This window comes from Phasianus colchicus, chromosome 1, assembly GCF_987193195.1.
Source record: "Phasianus colchicus chromosome 1, bPhaCol1.hap1.1, whole genome shotgun sequence".
NCBI lineage: Eukaryota > Metazoa > Chordata > Aves > Galliformes > Phasianidae > Phasianus > Phasianus colchicus.
In genome coordinates, this window is record NC_143436.1 from 110,910,999 (window position 1) to 110,931,020 (window position 20,022).

Genomic DNA, 20,022 nt, shown 5'->3' on the forward strand with positions numbered 1-20,022 from the left:
CTTTTGTGCCAGATACCTGAAAGTCCTTCTCACTGATGTATGAGTACCCAGTTTTAGCCTAGGGCAGTGTCTGAAGGATGTCTTTTCCAGACATCTCCTGTGACTCATCTGCCCATGAGTTGCTCATGCTTCGTTCCATTAATAGTCAGCAGAGCTAGATGAACACTTGGGTAGCATGAGCCTCAAGTGGACATCTGAAGTACTTGGATAACTCTGCTCTGGAACTGCCTATTCTGTTCCACAATTCATTTTTATTAATGGATATTAATTTACACTTATTCGAGTTAAATTGCCCTTTTTCTGCATTGTTCCTGAAGGCACTGAGAACTCTTTGAATTCTCTGCCAATATGCATCCTTTTATGGCTGAAATGGTTGCTGTGACAAGCAGTCACTGCTAATTCTTTCTTCTGTCCATTTTCTGAGGTGACATTCTTCCTAACATCAGCCTTCCTGGAAATCATTCATCTATGTTGATTCTTTTAATGTTTTCTCATAATTCTTGATATTTTAAACTTATTTTTAACTATTTAACTAATTTTTAACCATTTTAAAATTTAATTGCAGAGAACACGTGCTACGAGGTGAAAAGTTAGGTCTGATTCCTCTCTTTCCTGTTTTGTTTTCCCCTAGAAAGAGGCCTCTCTTTGCTAGGCTATCATCTGTGCAACTATAGCCTGACCAAAAACGTTTTTAAAATGGTTGCCTACCAAAAGTCCTTTGAGAAAAACACTTCCTGTGGTGGATGGATACCATGGATGGTATGTCCCCGAATGTACTACAAAACACAGTATCGTACAGTTGAAGTCCCTGAGACCATCAACTTTACAGATTGCTGTGAAGGATATGAGCAAGTTGGGCTCTATTGCTCTCTAGGTAAGTTTTAGTCAGATTAATTGTTGAAATAAATGCTTTTTCTGAAAGAGAATTCACTTAAACTGAAACATGTAAATACTTATTTCAGTTCTGGGCAATAGATTCACTGAAAGAAGTAAATCTGCAAAAATCAATAGTAAATTTAGTCCAATGTGATAAGGAGTAGAGCTGGAAAACTAATGCTCATGGTTCTTCCTATATGCCACACTTATTCACAAATTCACCAAAATTCCAGGTGAGCAAGAAGAAGGTACTTGCTTGTTATCACTCAAAGGGCTCATTATTTGTCCTGATTCAGGCCAATATCTGCAGCCAAGTGGGGTAGCTCATGTATACTTGCAATGTGCTGTATCTGCTCTCAATGTGCTTGCATTTACTGCAGGAACTTTTTTCTTAAAAGTAATTTAGGATGCAGTTAGGATAGCATTTCCTTTGATTTGGAGCACTATCAGTTTCCTGGCTGCTAACCCAATTTTGGTGTTAATTTAAGACAACCTGAGGCTTTGGGTAAGATGTTACCACCTGCTTTCCTACCAAAAGTATATTAGGATCCATTCTCTCAGGTACTGCCTTGGTTACTTAGGACTGTTGTTGAAAACAGTGACCATTTTAGTGGATCTGATCTAACTTCTGAGTTACAGTAAAACTCTACTCTAGAGGACTTAAACACCTTTGACTGAAGATCGAAGCTTTTCCCACTTCCCACATGAGTATTACCACATTTCAACAGGAAATTCTTTACTTTTAGCAAGAATTGACTCAGAGTTGGAAGGGATTTTTTGAGTAAAATGGGTTTCTAGAGAATCTCCAATAGGTTCCTCTGACAAAGTCCCAGTATTTGTTGGTCTACCAAAGTAAGTTTGTGTAACTTGACACGTTTCCAATAGCATTAAAATGGAGCAAAATGTTTTCCTGATCCATTTTTGTAAAGCAGGGATTTACTTTGATTTATATTAAGTTCTTTAAGAACTTCTGTTATCCAGCTGAAGTTATGCTTGCAAAAAATTTGTTCAGGTAGCATTTTGCACTGGATTGTATGTATTTGCTTGAGAAGACTCAAGTTATACTCATATATATTATATATATTTTTTTAATTAAATGCAGCTTTTTCATAAAAATTGTATGATTTTAACCTGAACAGGCATGTTGGATTAGATAGGATAGTACTAGACTGTTCCAGCACCCAGAAAACTTCTATAAGACTGAATTTTGTCTCTGAAATTGCTTTTTCTTTGTTTCCCCTTTTCATGGGAATTTACATAATGTCATCACTGTGACAAAAGATCAAATAGGAAAGGTCCTATTGCAGCCCTGGCTCTCCTTTTGAGTCACAAGATTTAAGTGATTGAGTTCTATGGGAATGCCCCTGAACTCGTCCGTGCATTGGATCATATAATGACACATGAGAGGCTATGAGCCGTATGTTTTGTCATGGGATGTGTCAAGAAGAACGTGTTCATCCTACCTTAAAATTACTTCAGAGCACTACAAAATGAACCTCCAAACATTTTTTTTACAAGACTCTCTCAACAGTTGATAGAAGAATATTGTATCTAGCAGGAAAATGCTTTCAAGAGAAAGGTCAGAACCCAGAAGTAGTCGCTGTGTTTTGTTCTTTAAACAGTTTGCTAGAGAAGAAGAAAATCATAATGAGGCATACATCACCCCTTGCTATTGTATCCTGCAGGTTTTTTTTGTCTCAGTGACTGTGGTGGAGTGTCAGTCAGGGCAAAATGTGACCTGCAGGTTACAGTATTTCCAGGCAGTCTTGTTTGACAAGCAAAGGACTCACCCAAAATAACGCATATTTTCCAAACAGCAGTTCCAGGCTTGAGGAAGTCTCTAGTATGTCCAGTTAATGTTGAATAGTCACTTCAGTAAGGTCTTTTCTATATACACACATGTGCAAGTGTGTGTACACATGTATAGAGTAAATAAATTAACCCAACAAGGCAAGGTTGAGAAGCAGTTGGAGAAAACTGCTTTCTAATTCCCTACTGCAAGGAAATAACCATGTCAGCCAGATGTTGGAGAGTGACTGGCCAGTTCTGGTTGTCTCTATTCACACAAGAAACCCCCTGAGGAACCGTGATTTTCAAAATGTTTCAGAACCTCTGGTAATCTTCCTGGTTGGATAAAAACTCATCCTGGTTAACACTTTAAATATTTTCCCCCCATTAATTACATGCCTTTTAAAAGCATGTCCTCAGAAACTGTAGGCCTGAGAGGTGTCAGCAAGTTTATTTCCTGTAACTTTAACAAATCTCTAAATCTCCTGTAAAGTTTAGCTGCAAGATTTCTAATCTGCCCTTGCCACATTGTGGATATACACTCTGGGCAGGTTTGCCTGTGAAGCACTGTGGTCACCTTGACTCTTTTCCTGTCAAAGTTAATTTCGGAATATTTTAGAACATAAAAGGATTTGTCTGGCCTCTAGGTGATTTCTCTGTTTAAATTATTCCAGTATCTTTGCTTTTCAGGGCATTAGTCATATATATATTCAGTGAATGGTAATGCACTGTCTAGACATAGTCTTAAATAAATGATGAAAAGAAAAACTGTGACTGCTGAAATTACTGCACAGCATTCTGCTGAACTTCTGTCACTTTCTTCTTGATGTTATCCACGCTGGCATGCTCCCCATCCTACCAGGAGCTGAAGAGGCTGCAGCACCTTTCACAGTCGTCTGGTTCTGGCTGCCCCCAGCGTTTTCCTTCCAGAAGGAAACATTTACCCCTGCCTGGGATATGGCAGGCTCTGCTTTCTTATTTCTTTACTGTTGAGGCAAAAATAACTTAATCATTACTCAAGTCAGTCTGGTAATTCTCATTAACTGCCCATCAGTTCATTAGGATAGTATTAGACATTGGCATGCATACACAGAAACTGCTTCATTTATTTCTAAAACCAAGTCTCTAAAAGCGAGGAAGTGCTAGAATTCTAAAATTAGAATTAGATGAAAACAGCCATTGTTTCCTCTCCTTTTGCCTGTGCATGCAGACAATTAACCCTCTTCATTCCCTGACCTGCTGCCTTGCCCCAAGGACCATATTTCCAAGGGCAGCAGAATCCCCCTCAAGAGTATCCCAGCAGTGCTCTTGGTTCACTGTGTGGTTCAGTGCTCTGCTAAGCCTCTTTCTGAACAGAGAATTATTTATCACCTCCTGAGGTGAATCCCAGGGTGATGTCCAGACAGCACTTTATTTTCACACTGCAGTAGGAGGGAAAGGACGCTATCTGCCTTTTGCAGCTGCAGCAAGGCTTGGCTCTCATCATTGTGTGCCCACTCTGAGACACTCAGTATGTGATTCCTGTTTTTCACTTAATTATTTTTATCCCCAGAGCACTCAGTGCTGCCTTCAGCACAGTATGGAGTGTGAAGCCTGCTGCCCTTGACGGTGACAATGAGTGGTCCCCAGTCATCAAGTAGATCTTGAGGTTCCTCAAACTTTCAGAAAACAGTTGTAAAGCCAAAAACCCATTCATTTCAAGCATCCAGGTAGCTCCCCTGCGGGGCTTGGATCTTTCAGACCTGTACGCAGATGTCTGCTTGCTGGATGTCACTCAGACAGATAAAGCTATGGCATGGCCCTCCCCTGTATTGCCACCAGAAACCAATGGGATAGGAGTGTTACTGCATGCAGGCAATGCTGCAACATACCCCCAGGGTGGGCTGAGCTTCAAGGACATGCTCCCACATCATCCCACAGTTATGTCCTGGCCAAATTTTCTCTATCATGAGTGTGTTCTGGTAAATATGTTGTAGTTTTCATAGGAAAGGGCATTTATCAGATTCTGAGCTGGCATATCTGCATGCTGCCCACTGCCCTACTTAAGCCCTGGATAGGCAATCAGGATGGACAACATCCATCTGAGCAGGTAAAGCCTAGCAAGGTTTAAAGATGCCCAAAACAAGGTTGCATGATGAGAACCATTGGTCTGTCTATCATAGAATCATTAAGGTTGGAAAAGATCACTAAGATCACCTTGTTCAACCACTGGCCCATCACCTCCATGCTGACTAACCATGTCCCTCACACTTCCATGGATGGTGACTCCACCACCTCCCTGGGCAGCCTGAGCCAATGCCTCACCACTCCAACCTGAACCTCCCCTGGCACAACTTGAAGCCATTCCCTCTTGTCCTGTCACTGTTACCTGTGAGAAGAGGCTGACCTCTACCTCACCATGACCTCCTTTCATTCAGGTGGTTGTAGAGAGCAATAAGGTCTCCTCCAAGACTCCTCTTCTTCAGACTGAACAATCCCAGTTCCTTCAGCTGCTCTCCATCAGCCCCCTCCAGAACCATCACAGCTTCACTGCCCTTCTCTGGACACATTCCAGGCCCTTAATACTTTTCTTATAGTGAGGGGTCCAAAACTGAACACAGTACTCAAGGTGCAGCCTCACTAGTGACAGCTACAGAGGGATCTTTGCAGCAGACTTTGGCAGGAGCTTCTTCTGGAGCATCATATATTTGTCTCCCCCTTTTGATGCCTGAGAGGAATGCAGTGTTTTGGTCCCCAGCCCTCTGTGTGACACCTGTGTGGATGGAGGCTATGGCTGAGCCAGCAGTGTTGCTCAGCACCCACTGCCTGGGACATGCCTGCAGCTCTCCTGGGCACAGCCTGGTGACTTCAGTTGCTAAGCCTTGGATACTCTGTCTCTTCTTCTGCATGTTTATGCAGAAAATGAGGGAGGAAAGCCTATCTGTTTTCTGACTGACGGACCATTTGGCCGGCTTGCTCCCCAGCTTAGTGGATGGCATAGCTCTGGGTGTCCATCCCTGAGCTGATCGAAGGGAAAGTGTAAATCAAATTTGCAAAGTGAGTTAGTTGCAATTAGGTGGAAATGTGATGTGAATCCATCCTTGTTTTTGCTGATGCGAAAATGATGGCCTTTAGATTTTAGATAAATGGCTTGAATGGCACCCAGCCAGAACTCAGCAGTGATTTCTGAAATTGCATGTGACCCATTAGATTGCTTACACCATACATGTCCAACCCATTAGTTGTATGTGTTTATTGCCTTTTTTTAATTTTTTAAGAAATATATAGAATATATATTTAAAAAATAACTATTGTTACTATTTACATTAACTATATTATATATTTTACATGTGGCCCAAGGTAATTTCCTTTCACTCAGTGCAGCCCAAGCAAGCCAAATAGTTGTACACCCATGGTTTATACTGTGATTCAATATTGCAGAAGAGGACCTGGGTGGAAGAAGCTGCTTTGAACCTCAAACTTGTTCAAACTACAGCTGAAATCAGGAGGAGGCTTTCTAGCAGTAGGATCCTCTTGGGGGAAAAGCTTGTGAAATCAGTCCCAGAGTCAGCAGAGGGTCCTGGTCCATTCTGGGAAGTAGAATAGGACTACTAGACTTGCTGGACACAGAAGAAACTTGGGTCAGATTGCACAGGATAGAATTTCTTTAACTGCTGCCCAAAGATCTTGGGGATCTAACACTGTCTCTACTTACATGCTACTCACAGCCCCAGTAAAGTCTGTGTTCACTGATGGTGTGCACACAAAGTATACACGTGCAATATAAAGGGGTGGAAATGTGGTTTCCCATATATGCTGCGTACAAATCTTTAAAATACACATTCACTTAGCCTCTGAACTTCCAAAAGATCTCAGCTCAGTGCCTACACTCTTCTCAGCTTGTGGGCTTTGGCAGGTTTTTCCTCAGAGGTGTGGACTCTCATTAAATGATGTTTGTTTTTCTTAATTATCCTTGAGAAGCACATTATGGGATCTCCAAAAAACGCAGATTAAAATCATTGGTTATAATGGACTATTTATGCAAATACAACGATAACCCCTGTTGCAGAAATGGCTGAAAATTATACATGTTGAGTTTTGTGTGGTGTGTTTTGAGCTTTATCCCTGGACTGGAGATCAAACTGGGGATTTGGAGTGCTGAAAATGAGATCTGTTCTGGAGTGAACCACAAAGTTAAAGCTCTCCGTATGCAATAGGCTTCAGTCTACCACAGATTTGCTGAGAAGGGAACCAGGCATGTGCACGTAGCAGCAAGTGTCAGAGATTTAGTCTAAAACTTGACTAATCAACATAATTTGCTTATTTAAGCAGCTTACTTTGCTGAGGCCATAAGGCATAGATTCAGTATTCCCTTCTATTTTTTGGACACCTCAGATTTAGCTTTATTCAGAGCCTTCAGATAGCAAATTGAAAACCCACAGAAATGGCATCCATGACGGGTCTGTAATTTGCTATAGACCTTTCATTTACTATGGACTTTACTATGTCAAAAGTGGTTTTCCTGAACTGCAGCCTTCTCCTACAGTGAGAATAGTTCTCATTTTTCTCCAAGCTGACTTTAATTGCCTGATAAATTAATCAAGAGTTTATAGGATCAAAAAATTTTTAGAGCCAAATGAATGGAAACGGTTAAATGAAAACTCCAGATTTCTAGCATAGACACTACCTGTTCACTTTGATCATTATGTATTATTTGGATTAGTCATAGCTGGCAATGAGTATGTTTTCTGTCATGTAGTGCTCCAATTTCTCCACAATTAGAATCTATCTTTCTGTCTGTCTGTCTGTCTATATATTATAATTAATGGAAAATTATCAGTTAAAAATATTTTTATGTCCTTTAAAGGAAATAATGGCATTTAGACTGCTGTTTTTTCCTCATGAAAATCTCTTAGCAGAAGGACACATTTCTAAAATGTGAGAGGACATATTTGCTATAATTTATACAGCAGTTTTATGGAAACAATTTTCTATATTTTTGTCCTCAGAAGTGTTTTTGTTCCTTAGCGCTCAACAGGACCAGTGTATTTGCCTCAAGACCTGGTATTTGTCCAATGGAGAATATGGAAACATCTGATTATTCTTGCACGTTCGATGCTGAATGTCCAGGGCTGAAAAAATGCTGCAACTCATCCAAGGGAGCAGTCTGTGTGAATCCAAAGCCAGAGGGTATGTTACTGATAAATTCAAGACTGCTTCTAATAGAAATGTGCTTAATTTTTCCTTCTGAGGGTGGGAGTGGGCAGAACAACTGTTACCATAGCTCTTCATAAAGCAAACATGGGAATATGCCTTGGGTCAACTCCAGGAAATTTGGTTTCTGTGCTTGTGCCTGTGGGGCTGAACAGGGTGTGCTATAGGTCCATTGGACCTTGCATGGCTTCTCCTCCTCAGCTGGCACTGCTGCCTGCAGCATACTGGAGCAGAAGCCAATAGCTGCACTTGGACCCTTGGTAATCTCAAAGTTAAAGCTGGCTTTAGTTTCTCAGAGCCTTCCTACAGCTCTGTAGCTTTCTATGGCATCACATCTCAGATGACTTTGCTGTTTTGTTTTGTACACTTCAGAAAAGATGTTCTGGTACAACGTGACAGTCCTGGTAAAAATGGACTTTAATGAATTAATTAGAGTGGATTCCCACCTTCTGAATCATTCACGCCTTTTGCATTCCATGGTACGTATGAACACAAGCACTCTCTGTGTTGCTCATCGTGTCCACACATTTGTTACTCGCTGATTACCACTTACTTCAGTCCAGGAGGGAGCCCATGGTCGCGTGAGCTGGACACCACCTTGCCAGCTGCTCCCCCTATAGTTTGGGCCAAATGTATTCCTAATTGGTGAATGTCAGCCTCATCCTCATGCAGCTTAAGTAAAATTGATCGAGTATCTCCTTAAGTAAATTTTTCAGGTCTTTGCCAAGGAGCAGAGAAAGCTTTCATGTTCTCAGAGTTTTCTTCCTGTCTAAGCAGTGTGTGCTTCAGCTTAGCTTTGGATTTATGACAGACTGGGTCTGGATTTCACGATCTGCAGGGGCATGATGCTTTTGTAAAATGTGATAATAAGAAGTGCTCACGTTGCTCGAATACAGACCTTAATTTTGCTTATTTTCCGAATTTACCGAATTGGTGCTTTTTACACTCAGTTTCTGATGATGATCACTGCATAGGTTATGCCTCCTTGGCATACATCTGTACTGATGAAGGTTTGTTCACCTATTTTCCAGATTACTGGTGCCTTACAGCCCTTGAATACCTCTGTGCACCATATCCAGAGTAACTATGCAGAAATGTATGCTGGGACAGTGGCCTCTCGAGTTCTGATTGGACTGCATCAACCAGCTCCACTAGCAGAGGTTTCTTCTTCCTTGAAGAACATGGTTAAGCGTGTGTATGAAGTGATTGACACAGATGTGAAAGGTTATTTATTATAATCCTGGCCCTGGGGGAAGCCTTTTCAAGGAGTTTCATTGCACTTGGGATTTTATCTGTATGACTATCAATGTATAGAATCACAGAATTATTAAAGTTGGAAAAGATCACTAAGATCACCTAGTCCAACCATCAGCCCATCCCCACCATGCCCACTGCTCATGTCCCTCAGTGCCACATCCACATGGCTCTTCAGGGATGGTGATTCCACCACCTCCCTGGGCAGCCTGTGCCACTGCCTCACCACTCTTTCTGAGAAATTTTTTTTCCTAATATCCAACCCGAATCCATGGCTTCATAGTCATAGTGAGTCCTGTAAACTTTGCAAAGATTACTGAAACCACATGTTATAGGGTGAAGATAGATTTGTAATTAATTTTGGAGTGAATAGTTTGGAGGGCTTGATCATGCTTCCTCAGTTGTTTTTTTTTCCCTCTTAATAGGTATTCAAGTACTCATGTTTGTAGCACAAATGTTAGTTGTATTAAGCAGTCTCTTAAGTGTTTGCATTGTTCTTGGGAAGCAGATAAACTGTTTTTTTCAGACTTGTGATGCTTCCAGTAACTCACATTAAATAAGGAGTATTTGTGGTCTGCTAATTACTGCTGTTCATTAATCTACTTCTTTGAGCATTACATAAGTATTTAAATGTGTTTTATTATTGCATAATTATTTTCACCCCTGACACGCATCCATAAATACTGTTTGTCATTAGTTCTTATTCTGTACTGACTCAGTCCAGTTTTCAGTGTGATCTCTGGGCAGATTTTCTTCCTCCACCACTGACTTCACTCCGGTTTGAATGACACCCTGGAACTATCAGAAAGAACAGCCGCTAACTCTCATCTTAAACCAAACACACTGAGTAAAAAGTGGTGGGCTTATAAGTGAATGGGGGCTAGTTTCAGGAAAAGGCAGCATTCTGATTTCATAGAATCATTAAGGTTGGAAAAGACCATGAAGATCATCTAGTCCAATCATCAGCCCATCTCCAACATGCCCACTGACCATGTCCCTCAAATTCATATTTAACTGCATAGATATAAATCTGAAATTGTACCAGCAGTTACTACAGATTTACACTGAATTTGTCCTATTCAGAGGCAGATCAGCCTTGATGCTGCTATCAGTATCTGTGTAAGCTGTATTCTTCTTCCTAGATGTTGATGAATGCTCCTATGTGGAATTCAATGCTTGCCCTGAGCAAAATTCCTGTGTAAATCTGGAGGGTTATTACAGCTGCAGCCCTGAGCACCAAGAAGCATATGTCAGCCCTCTCCAGCTGAGCACAAGAAAAGATGGTAAGCAAAGTAGGTCTTACCTTGGGAAATACTGAGAATGCTTCTGCAGGAACCGCCTGCTTTTGGAACACACAGGGCCACTTCTCCTATTGGCAGGAGGTGCTGCATGAGCCATCTTGCTAGCTATGTCTGATTAAATGCAGTGTACTTATTTCCAAGATCCAGGCTGTTTCTCATACCTCACCCTCAGCTGTCCTTTCTCACCTGACAAAGCGTCTGGCCTCAGGCCCTGACAATATGTCACTCATTGTCAGTACACCTCCCCAGTGCCATGGGCAGCTACAATTAGTGACTTTACTTGTACTTGAAGTCTCCTTCCCATTTTATGTGACTGCAGCCTGGACTCTGGCATAGTACAAGCCCATCTTCAGCTGCTGCTCTGTTGCTGAGTCCTTTGCTGGAAGCAGCTGGAGTTGGGCAATGTGAGAAATAATTCTTTTCAGAAAAATACATAGGCATGCACAGACACCAATGGGCCTGCTAACAGGCTTAAAGATAATGGAATAAGTAAGCATTTGCAGATTCAACAATTTAGTTAGAAAACGATTTTTCAATCCTTTCAAAAATTAAGATAATGTATTGATTTATCCTTATGTGATATGAAAATATGTTTATTTTAATTTCTATTTATAATACTTCTATTGCTGCTTTTCAGCTGCTGGAAGTGCAAATGATATTACTTCGGATTTGCTTTGTTAGGAATGCTTTAACCCTTTGATAATGCTGTTTCTCCCTTAGGCACAGCAGCATCCAGTCCAAGCTCAGAGTTGGATCCCATTAACATCAGCAGTAGCTCTCCATCTATAAGTAATTCAAGTCTCTTGTCCATGACTAACCAATCTACTGATGCTGGATGCTGTAAGTGACTTTGGATTTGAATGAACATTGCCTTGCTTTAACTCAGGCACTCTGTGATCCCTTTTTTCTGGAGCTGGTTGAGTTACAGGAGGGCGTTCACAAAAATGGTGGTAGTTTTGGAGTGAATCTCCTCCTACAGAGAAGGAATGAGAAAGGATCCCTCAGTGGGAGATACAGAGCAGGAGCTGTGGTGCTATGAACTGACCCCTGGAGTAGCTCCACTATTAACCTCGTGACTGATTAAGGAGATTGGCCTCCTGGAAGAGGAGGTGACCACGCTGAGCTCACTGAGCCACTGATGCTTGGCAAGCTGTCCAATTGCAGGACCCATCATGGGACTTGGTCTGGGTAATCCAAATCCTGCAGCATGAAGAAGCATACTAGCAAAGGCAGTGGAAGGCTAGCACCACTTATCCCTGGGCCTGAATGCATGTCCTGAGCTTATACTGTATAGAGGTGCAGGATGGAGGTGCTTGTCCTGCTACCAGTGCAGGAGCTCCTCCTGGCCAAAGACTCGGGGACACAGTCCATGGAGATGGGTCAGGGAAGCTCTCCACATCCATATTACAATGGAGTTAGCCTTTGTGAATACTCTCTGCTATGCATTATGGCTGTCTGGGGGACTGTGATGGAAACAAAAACTGAAAGATTTATCTTTATATCAGTAACTTGGGTCCTTTCAAATGAGAATGGTCACAATCTTTCTTTAACATCCTGTTCTTCTTGTGGGAGGAAATAGCTGTCAGTGGTTCTTTGCCTAGTTTACAGAGACAGGCCAGGTTTTTTTGATCTTCATCTCTGCAGCTTCTGATCTGAGATGTAGCTAAAGAAGTTTGACTGAAGTCCCCTCTAGAGGAGGGAGGCATCACCATGTGGGTTTTTGGCAGACTCAGAGACCTGACAACAATGATGTCCCACTATAATAGCTGAAGAAAACAACCCATTTTCCTTAAGGTAACCATTAGCGTGAAGGAACAGATGCTGTGGCAGCAGCATACTGAGGTCTCCAGTTTAGTGTGTGGGCTGATGTTTGACCAACTTGACCCCATCTGTTTATGGGAAATGTGTCCAGTTTAACACTGTCATCTCAGCTCTCCCTCTAGTTAGTGGAGGTGGAACAGCTCTGCTAGAGGGCAGTTCACCCTGCCCCATTTAGATACCTCCTACTACTTCAAGGAGAGGAATCACCTCTGAAGGACCTTGTCTTTTCCCATTGACATGACGGTGATGGCATTGGACTAGCATGACATAAACAGGTAAAATACATGCCCATGCTTCACTCCCAGCTTGTAAAAGCTGCAGACAGTGGTGTTTTTCCAGGCATAAATCAAGGCAGCCTTTGCCTGAGGAGGTGCAATTTGATGATTTAAGTGACAAGTAAAGCAGATGTAAACTCACATAGAGTACACAGATTCACTCTTACAAACTTGTTTCTTCTGCTGGAACCTGCAGCAGTCTGCCTGATTATTAGTGTTACTACTGATTTAACACAAATATGTATGCTGAAGGGAAATAAAAGCAATAAACATCCAGCAATTAATCACTCTAGTGGGATGGTTCACGGATGAGCGAACTTTGTACTGTGAAAGGGACAAAATCTGTCTTGACATGATGTAAAGAGGAGCTTCCCCTATTGACTGTAAAAGTGCTTGTGTATAATGGATTTAGGATAGCAGTGTTTTAATGATTAAATGTCGTTTTTGATGTGTTGTCTTTTCCTGGGATAGATCCCTCTGCAATTACAAACCATCAAATCTTCAGCGTTACCAGCAACAGCTTTGAAATGTCCTGGCATGTTGCATCTACTCTAAACCATACTTTCCAAGTCCAAGTGTTCAAGGACAAGGAGATTGTAAAAAACATGAAAGCAGATGAAGTGAAAATGAGTGTATCTGGACTGGAAGCAGGTGTGATGTATTCAATAGAGATCAGCTACGAAAGTTGTGGAAAATCCATCCTTTCCCATCAAAATGTTAAAACAGGTAAATAGATCCTTAAATATATCTTTATGGGCCTGATATAAGTGCATGGGAGGCTATAGCAGAATATTGGCTTTATTTTCTTGGTTCGATCTCAAACTCACTTTCCAACAAAAGCAAACAAAATATAAAGAGGTGAATGAACTTCTTTTGAATACCTGTATTTTTATCCAGCTATATTTCTCTTAATACCTGCACATTCAGGTATATATTTGGGCCTAAAAAATGCCTGAAATTCACTTCCAGATTTAATCCTTTTACCCAATCTGTGCCCGAATCAGGTGTGCTGACTGACACCATGTTCTTGTGGACTCTCTGCATTTCATATTTTGGTCTGTGTGCATCCATTTTGACTGAACCATCTCCTCCTCTGATTTGTCGTTGTGCATTTTGATGTTGTGTACTACAGAGGCTAAGATATTTGGTGTTACTATGAGGATTCTCAACTACAACTTCACCGAAGATCTCCATGATCCCAGCACCTCAGCATATGAAGAATTTTCAAGGATGCTGCTTACGGAGGTAATGTTAAAATATCTCCGGGTAAAATATTTTTCTTCAATTTAGAATTTATTTAAGGTAATGGAGGATTTTGTGCCCAGCTGAAATAACCCTTGGAAACCATAATATTGTTTCCTTTGACCTTCCTTTTTAATTAACACAAAATCCAACTGATGAAAGAGATCAAATCCTTGGTCTTATTAGCAATGGAGACAAGAATTTTCCCTTACAGAAGAGTGAAGGAATTAAAAATCCAGGCATGCCATAAGGACTCCTTTTCTTGGATCTTTAGCAGTAAACTCTCACTAAATTGACTTGAGGCTTTTTAGTGGATTATTGAAATGACAGTGCTGGCATTTGTTTCAGTGCTCTCTTCTCAGTAAGTGTTGGGCTGCTTGCAAAGTTTTCTTTAAGGAAAAGTGACTGAGTCAGGCTTTCTTCTCCAGCCCCATTCACTGTATGTGCACATGCAGCCATTATCAACGGCTCAGGCCACCAAGAAGGCCTCAGTCATCAGCTCTGTTTCCAGTGCTCAGCTTCCTAAACCATAACCATATGTCAATATAAATCTGAGGGGAAAAAAAGAGCATCAACAGTGGAGCTGTATTTCCAAAGACAGTTCAAAAGAGGTGTTTACTCATGAGAAATTTCAAGTCTAACCTCTTGATGTAGTTTTATTTTCCATAGTGCTCGTTTTTGTTGCACAGGAGCATTTTTTTTTAGTGCATCTCTTCTGAGGCTGACTCAGACATAATCACATAATCGGAATTGCACAGTTGGGAAGGAAAGGCAATAATGTCTGTCTGTGTTGTTTTTTCTGCACTGGGAGCATGGTATCCCCTTCTCTCTTTTCTCTCTCCTCCTTTTTTTTTTTTTTTTTGTGTGTGTGTGTGTGTGTGTGTGTGTGTCTTTGCCCAGATTTGAATGTAGACCACTTAAATAGCTTGTTTGTAGGATTTTTTTTGAGCAAACTGGCTGAATGGGACCGAAGCTGGCTTGATTTATAGTGCTACTTTGCACATTCAAAGGCATGCTTTGAGCTGGAGATAGGAATAAAAAACTCAAGCACACACTCAGCCTATATCTGTGCAGTTGGGTCTTCTAGTCTTCTAGTATACGGTGGTCACATTCAGATTGCCTACTGGGAACAGCCCCTGGCCTGTGCTAAGTGTCAAAGTCTACCTGAATATTGCCTGAGGGACTGTGGCTGCCAGATGCCAAAATCACCAAATTCCAGCTCCTGAGAGTTGTCCCTCATTTCCTGTGTAGCTGAATATAGGAGAGTCTTGGGACATGAGAGCTTGCGTGACCTGCAGAGCTAACTTGAAGAGTATAATGCATGCAAGCTTACCTTGTAAAGAATGATTAGTTGGGGCAGAAGGAAATCTGCTTATCTGGAGGAGAACAGAGTTTGGTTTGTAAGATAAGAGGTAAGATGTATATCATTTTCAAGAGTGCATCAAGGAGATACACACTTCTATGTACCTAAATAATAACTGAAACACTTTGAAACTTTTCTTTTTACCACATTTCCTACTAATGTTTAAGAATGTAAGTCTTTAGAAATGGTACCACCATAGCTCAGTTTTAAAAAGCAGCTATTGCTGCTGAGTTCCTAATTGCCAATGTTTCTCTAACTCAACTCAGATTGGGAATTCCTTTCCACCCAACATTTCTGCTTTATACAAATCTGGGAAACTGAAACTGCAGATTGAATCCCTGCAAGCTGGGAGCATCGTTGTGAGACTCAGAATTACAGTGCAGGATCCTGGGTTTCCAGTTAACGCCTCCACCTTTGCCCCAGTGCTTTCATACTTGTACAATGGCTCCGTACTTTTGTTGGATCAGCAGAACTCTACAGTAGAAGGTAATTTTTAAATTATTATTATTTTAATAGCAGAACAGTGTTTGATATTTTGATTGTGTGCAGCATCATCAGCATTCTTCCTGAAAAATAGGGATACAAAGTGTGCAGAGCTAATGATGGTTTGTTGGAAGGGAAGCCAAGAAGGAGAATGGGCTGTCCTCAGGTATCTGCAGGCACCACTACCCTCCACAGTGCTTAAGGAGCAGAGGATTCCATTGTTTCCCCATTGATTTTCCTTTCCTCTCCCCTCTGTCAGCTGTGGGAAGTTTGCCATATCTTCCTTGCCCTGAAGTGAGGACAGGATTACTTTGGAGTATCTGTGGCCTTTAGATGCTCATGCCACCTAGACAGTTTTGCACTTCAAGGCTGTGGAGCTGAACTTGGGCCAGGGTTTAGGAAATCTAGCTGAAGAAATACCCAAATGTCCTCGCAGTGAATAGGACTGAAGAAGCACACATGGAATTTAGTTAAATTGGGCCTTTGTTTCATCTTCAGTAATAACGTTTTTATCTACAAAGGACTCGTTTCTGGCTTCAGGTTTCCCAGCTGGCAGAGCCAGACAGAGCCCAAAGAGTTGCCAAAGTCAACAAAATGGGCTATTCTTCTCTCTTGGTGCACTGAGCACTTAATAGCTTACTTGCTGTGATTAGGGAAAACTCTCCTTGGAGTTGCAGAGCATATGGATGACAGGAAAAAAACAGAAGAGAAACTGCACCTGAAGCCTACAAATATCACAGCACCAGCAGGAACTGAATTGCAAGATGCAGATGTGCGCCAATATCCCTTACAAATATTATTGATATTCTCCTGGCTGCACATGGAGTCTAAGTGTCCTGGGGAGTGTGCAGGAGTAGAGAAGGCAATACTTTGGGGATGTTTTTTAATGGCAGGAAGCCAGATGGCTTCCAGTAGCATCACTCTAATTCAAATTCTCCACTCCTCCTTTATCCTCTCTAGAACTACATTAAAGGCAACTATTTCCTAGCTCTGCCCAAAGAAGCACTTGTTTGACATGAGTTTCTTAAAGTCAAATGTGGAAAATAAGACCAAGGAGTGCAGTGCTTGAAGAAAACATGGAATCACACAATGGCTGAGGTTGGAAAGGACCTCTGGGTCTATCTGGCCCATCCCCTGCTCCAGCAGGGATGCCCACAGCAGGGTACCGTGGGCCATGTCCAAGCGGCTGCTGAAGATCTCCAAGGAGATATTGGAAGATCTCAAGGCTGTATCATTTCCTTGCCCCTGAGAATCCTGGTGTGTGGCCTCTAGTAGTAAGACCACACAGTACATATGTAGAGCAATGCCACCTGGACCTCTGTGGAGCCTGGCCACCAGTAGGCTAGTGTGCTTGGCTTAGTGGCAGTGACAGAGCAGGGAGTTTGCTTTGGAACTGCAAAGATGAAAAGTCAGGAGGGACTGACTTTTAGAGAGCACAACTGCAGGGAGTGGAGCAGTTGCATCCCTCTTTGTAGTCTCATACAATTATGAAACTTCCTGCCAAGATTAATTGAGACACTGAAGAGGTTGTCTGTTGTATGAGGCATGACAAGGAAAGAGAAGGAGACGTGTGGAGTCAGGCCCAAGGTCAATATAGCAATATCATGTCCTGGGTAGCACAGGAGTCAATTCCCAGAGAAGTGAAACAATATGGCAGGTGCAGGAAGAGTGTGTGTGTGTGTGTGTGTGTGTGTGCATGTATACAAGTGCATGTATATTAGCACCCTGGAGGACAGAGGAGACAATATCAGTGTTTGGCCTGATGTGTAGTTGAATATGGTTTCAGAAGTAAAGTTTGCTTAAAAAGCCCTACTAAGTAATGGGAAAGGAAACCCTCAGAGCCAGTGGAGCCAGTGAATGTAAGTTACTTGGTATTAGCATTTGAGCATCTGTCCGGTGGTGTCTGAAGCCATCAGGAGTCACATTTACCTCATGGCACAGTAAGTCATGAGGGAGAGCACTCCCACTGCTGTTGTTTGAGTCAGTCCTGTATGCTCTTGCATTCCCCCGAGTGGTTCAGGCTGTAAATTAATAGCCAGATGCTGGCCACAGTCACATGGAATTACCTAATGGAAACAGTAATGGATACACCAACTATCTAATGAGAAAGAAGGGGAAAAGAACTGAAATATTAACTTGGAGGAAAGAGGAAGCCTGCGTGCAAGCAAAGAGATGCACGTCTGTACGTGCATGCACACATGCTCTGTGCTTTCTCTTTCTAGACTGGGGCTTTCCTTTGTTTCTGAGAATTAATCGCAGTGACTAATCTCTGCATGTTTGCAGAACAAGCACTTACAATAACACATTGTTCAGAACAATATTCGAGCCTCTGATCAAAATTATTTAACCCAAGACACGGCACTCAGACTAGTTTTCTGCTTTCCTTCACTCTGCCCAGAGGCAGCAAATGTATATGCACAAATGAGTGCACACAGGGAGTGGTCACATGGAATTCACTGGGATTGTTCATATGCAAAGCGTTAACTCATCCTTTGCCTGTGTGCTGGAACAGTGTGCAAGTGGTAGTATGAGACTTCAGAGCAAAATTCTTCAGGAGTGAAGACACTCAGCCATAAAACTGATCTGTGACCCTATGGAAGAAGCGTCTCTAATGCATTCACAGTGGTGGAAATTAGACTTAAGGAACACTCTTATAGCATATTGATGCCTTCATGAGCTAGGACGTTTTTTTCTGAGACTGTCCCAGAGGGAATCACATCTGTTCAGTGTTACCTGTGAAAATAAATTATTTATAAAAAGAGTTTTTTTCTCCTAGCGCTTCCTCTGATAAGAAATGAAGAGTGCTTATTATTTGCATTTACCTTTTATTTGAAGCAGAAAATGATTTGGATTCAGTCCCTATTTACTATTCTAGCTCATGAGAGCTAGTGGTAACAGAACTATCCATTACTAATGGAGTTATGCTATGCACAACTGTGTATTTATGAGGTAGCCCTGGTACAAACACACAGAATTTTTCTCACTACAACTAAGTGTTTAATTCTAAAACAACAAAAAAAGTCTGAATAAAATCAGTACCTGGAGAAAATATTTTTAAGCGTACAAGGACAAAGGTTGATCTTTATGTGACAGGACAAAAACGCCGTTAGTGTTCTGCATTACTTAGAGCCTGTCTGTCAGGCAAATGACAGATCACATTCTTAAATTTGAATACTGAATAAAGGATTTCTTGTGATGATTTCTAGCTCAATGCAGACAGGGGGCTGTCTGACTGATCTTCTCATTTTTATCTTACAGACTGGGATGAATGTGCTTCTCCCATGGACAATGACTGCTCCATGTTTGCACATTGTATCAATCTGATGGGCTCATACCTCTGCAGATGCAGGACAACCATGGACACCAATCCATCCCGGCCTGGAAGAAACTGTGAGGGTGAGCAGAAGACTGCCATGTCATTTCCCTTTGCCGTGGAAAGTTGAAATAAGTTATAATTTTCTACCTGTGCTTTTATTGCAACTGTTTATAGAGCTCACAAAATATACAGAGATGCACCTTTAGAGTCTCTGGCCAAAGGAGAACCTCTGTATACATGCAAGTAGGCCTCATACATTGGTTGTTCTGAAAATAATGCCTCCTATTTGTTTCCAAGAAATACACAAAAAGCACAATAACACTGTTTGATAGAGCAAATTCTAAGCTACACAACACTATTTGTCAACACTGTCACTGACATTAGCTCTCATTTTTGCCAGCAATTAACAACAGCCCACATGTGGCACTCATAACAGTCTGAACCAGCAGAGATGACACACTGTCACTGTCACTACTACTGAAACTCACCACACACCCCTCACTGTGCTCACATTCATTGTTTGGTCAGCAAGCATCAGTGAATGTCAATGGGTGCCATTTTTTCCACTGTATAGAGGAATTCAGTGACACACCTTAGCTTCATATGCCCTTCCATGTCAGACCCTCTGCTGCCATCTGTCACATGGCAACAACATGTAATGGGATATTGGCAAGAAGGTTCAGCCTCTACTGCCTCTTCCACAACATCCTCCTCTGAAGTCATGGGCCACCATAATAAAATAGGAGGCATTTGTTTTGGAGCTGCCTTTGCATCTTTGCATGTAGTCTCTCTGAACTTTTCCTTGATAAGCCTAAAGACTGACTGCAGATAAATATTATTTTGGTATCTTTGTGGCTAATTTCTTCTCCTGCATTGATCCACGGCCTGCTAACCAGAAGAGATTCAGGACTCGAATCCGCTTTTATGTGTATGCAGGTAAAGAGGTTCAATGCCACAAAAATCACGTGGGTTACAATGCAGTTATGAAATATCCAATGTTTCTGTAAAGCTATTGTATGTGGCTGTGTGGTTTCAGCCCAATTTCCAGGTCAGACACAGCATGCTCTGATGCCTCCTTGTCCGGTTTGAGGTTCCAATGCTACATCTATT

General features: G+C 41.7%; 1 protein-coding gene across 1 annotated transcript in view; it reads left to right on the top strand.

Annotated features, from left to right (window-relative positions):
- The first annotated feature begins 741 nt into the window (after nucleotides 1–741).
- UMODL1 (uromodulin like 1) overlaps nucleotides 742–20,022 on the top strand; it is a 42,797-nt gene continuing 23,516 nt past the window's right edge. The window contains exons 1-10 of the mRNA XM_031612597.2: nucleotides 742–874; nucleotides 7,672–7,833; nucleotides 8,230–8,336; nucleotides 8,889–9,081; nucleotides 10,254–10,394; nucleotides 11,133–11,252; nucleotides 12,980–13,234; nucleotides 13,641–13,753; nucleotides 15,380–15,599; nucleotides 18,855–18,992. Of these exons, the coding sequence (XP_031468457.2) occupies nucleotides 757–874; nucleotides 7,672–7,833; nucleotides 8,230–8,336; nucleotides 8,889–9,081; nucleotides 10,254–10,394; nucleotides 11,133–11,252; nucleotides 12,980–13,234; nucleotides 13,641–13,753; nucleotides 15,380–15,599; nucleotides 18,855–18,992 (1,567 nt within the window). The 5' untranslated portion in view covers nucleotides 742–756. The remainder of the gene's footprint in view (nucleotides 875–7,671; nucleotides 7,834–8,229; nucleotides 8,337–8,888; nucleotides 9,082–10,253; nucleotides 10,395–11,132; nucleotides 11,253–12,979; nucleotides 13,235–13,640; nucleotides 13,754–15,379; nucleotides 15,600–18,854; nucleotides 18,993–20,022) is intronic.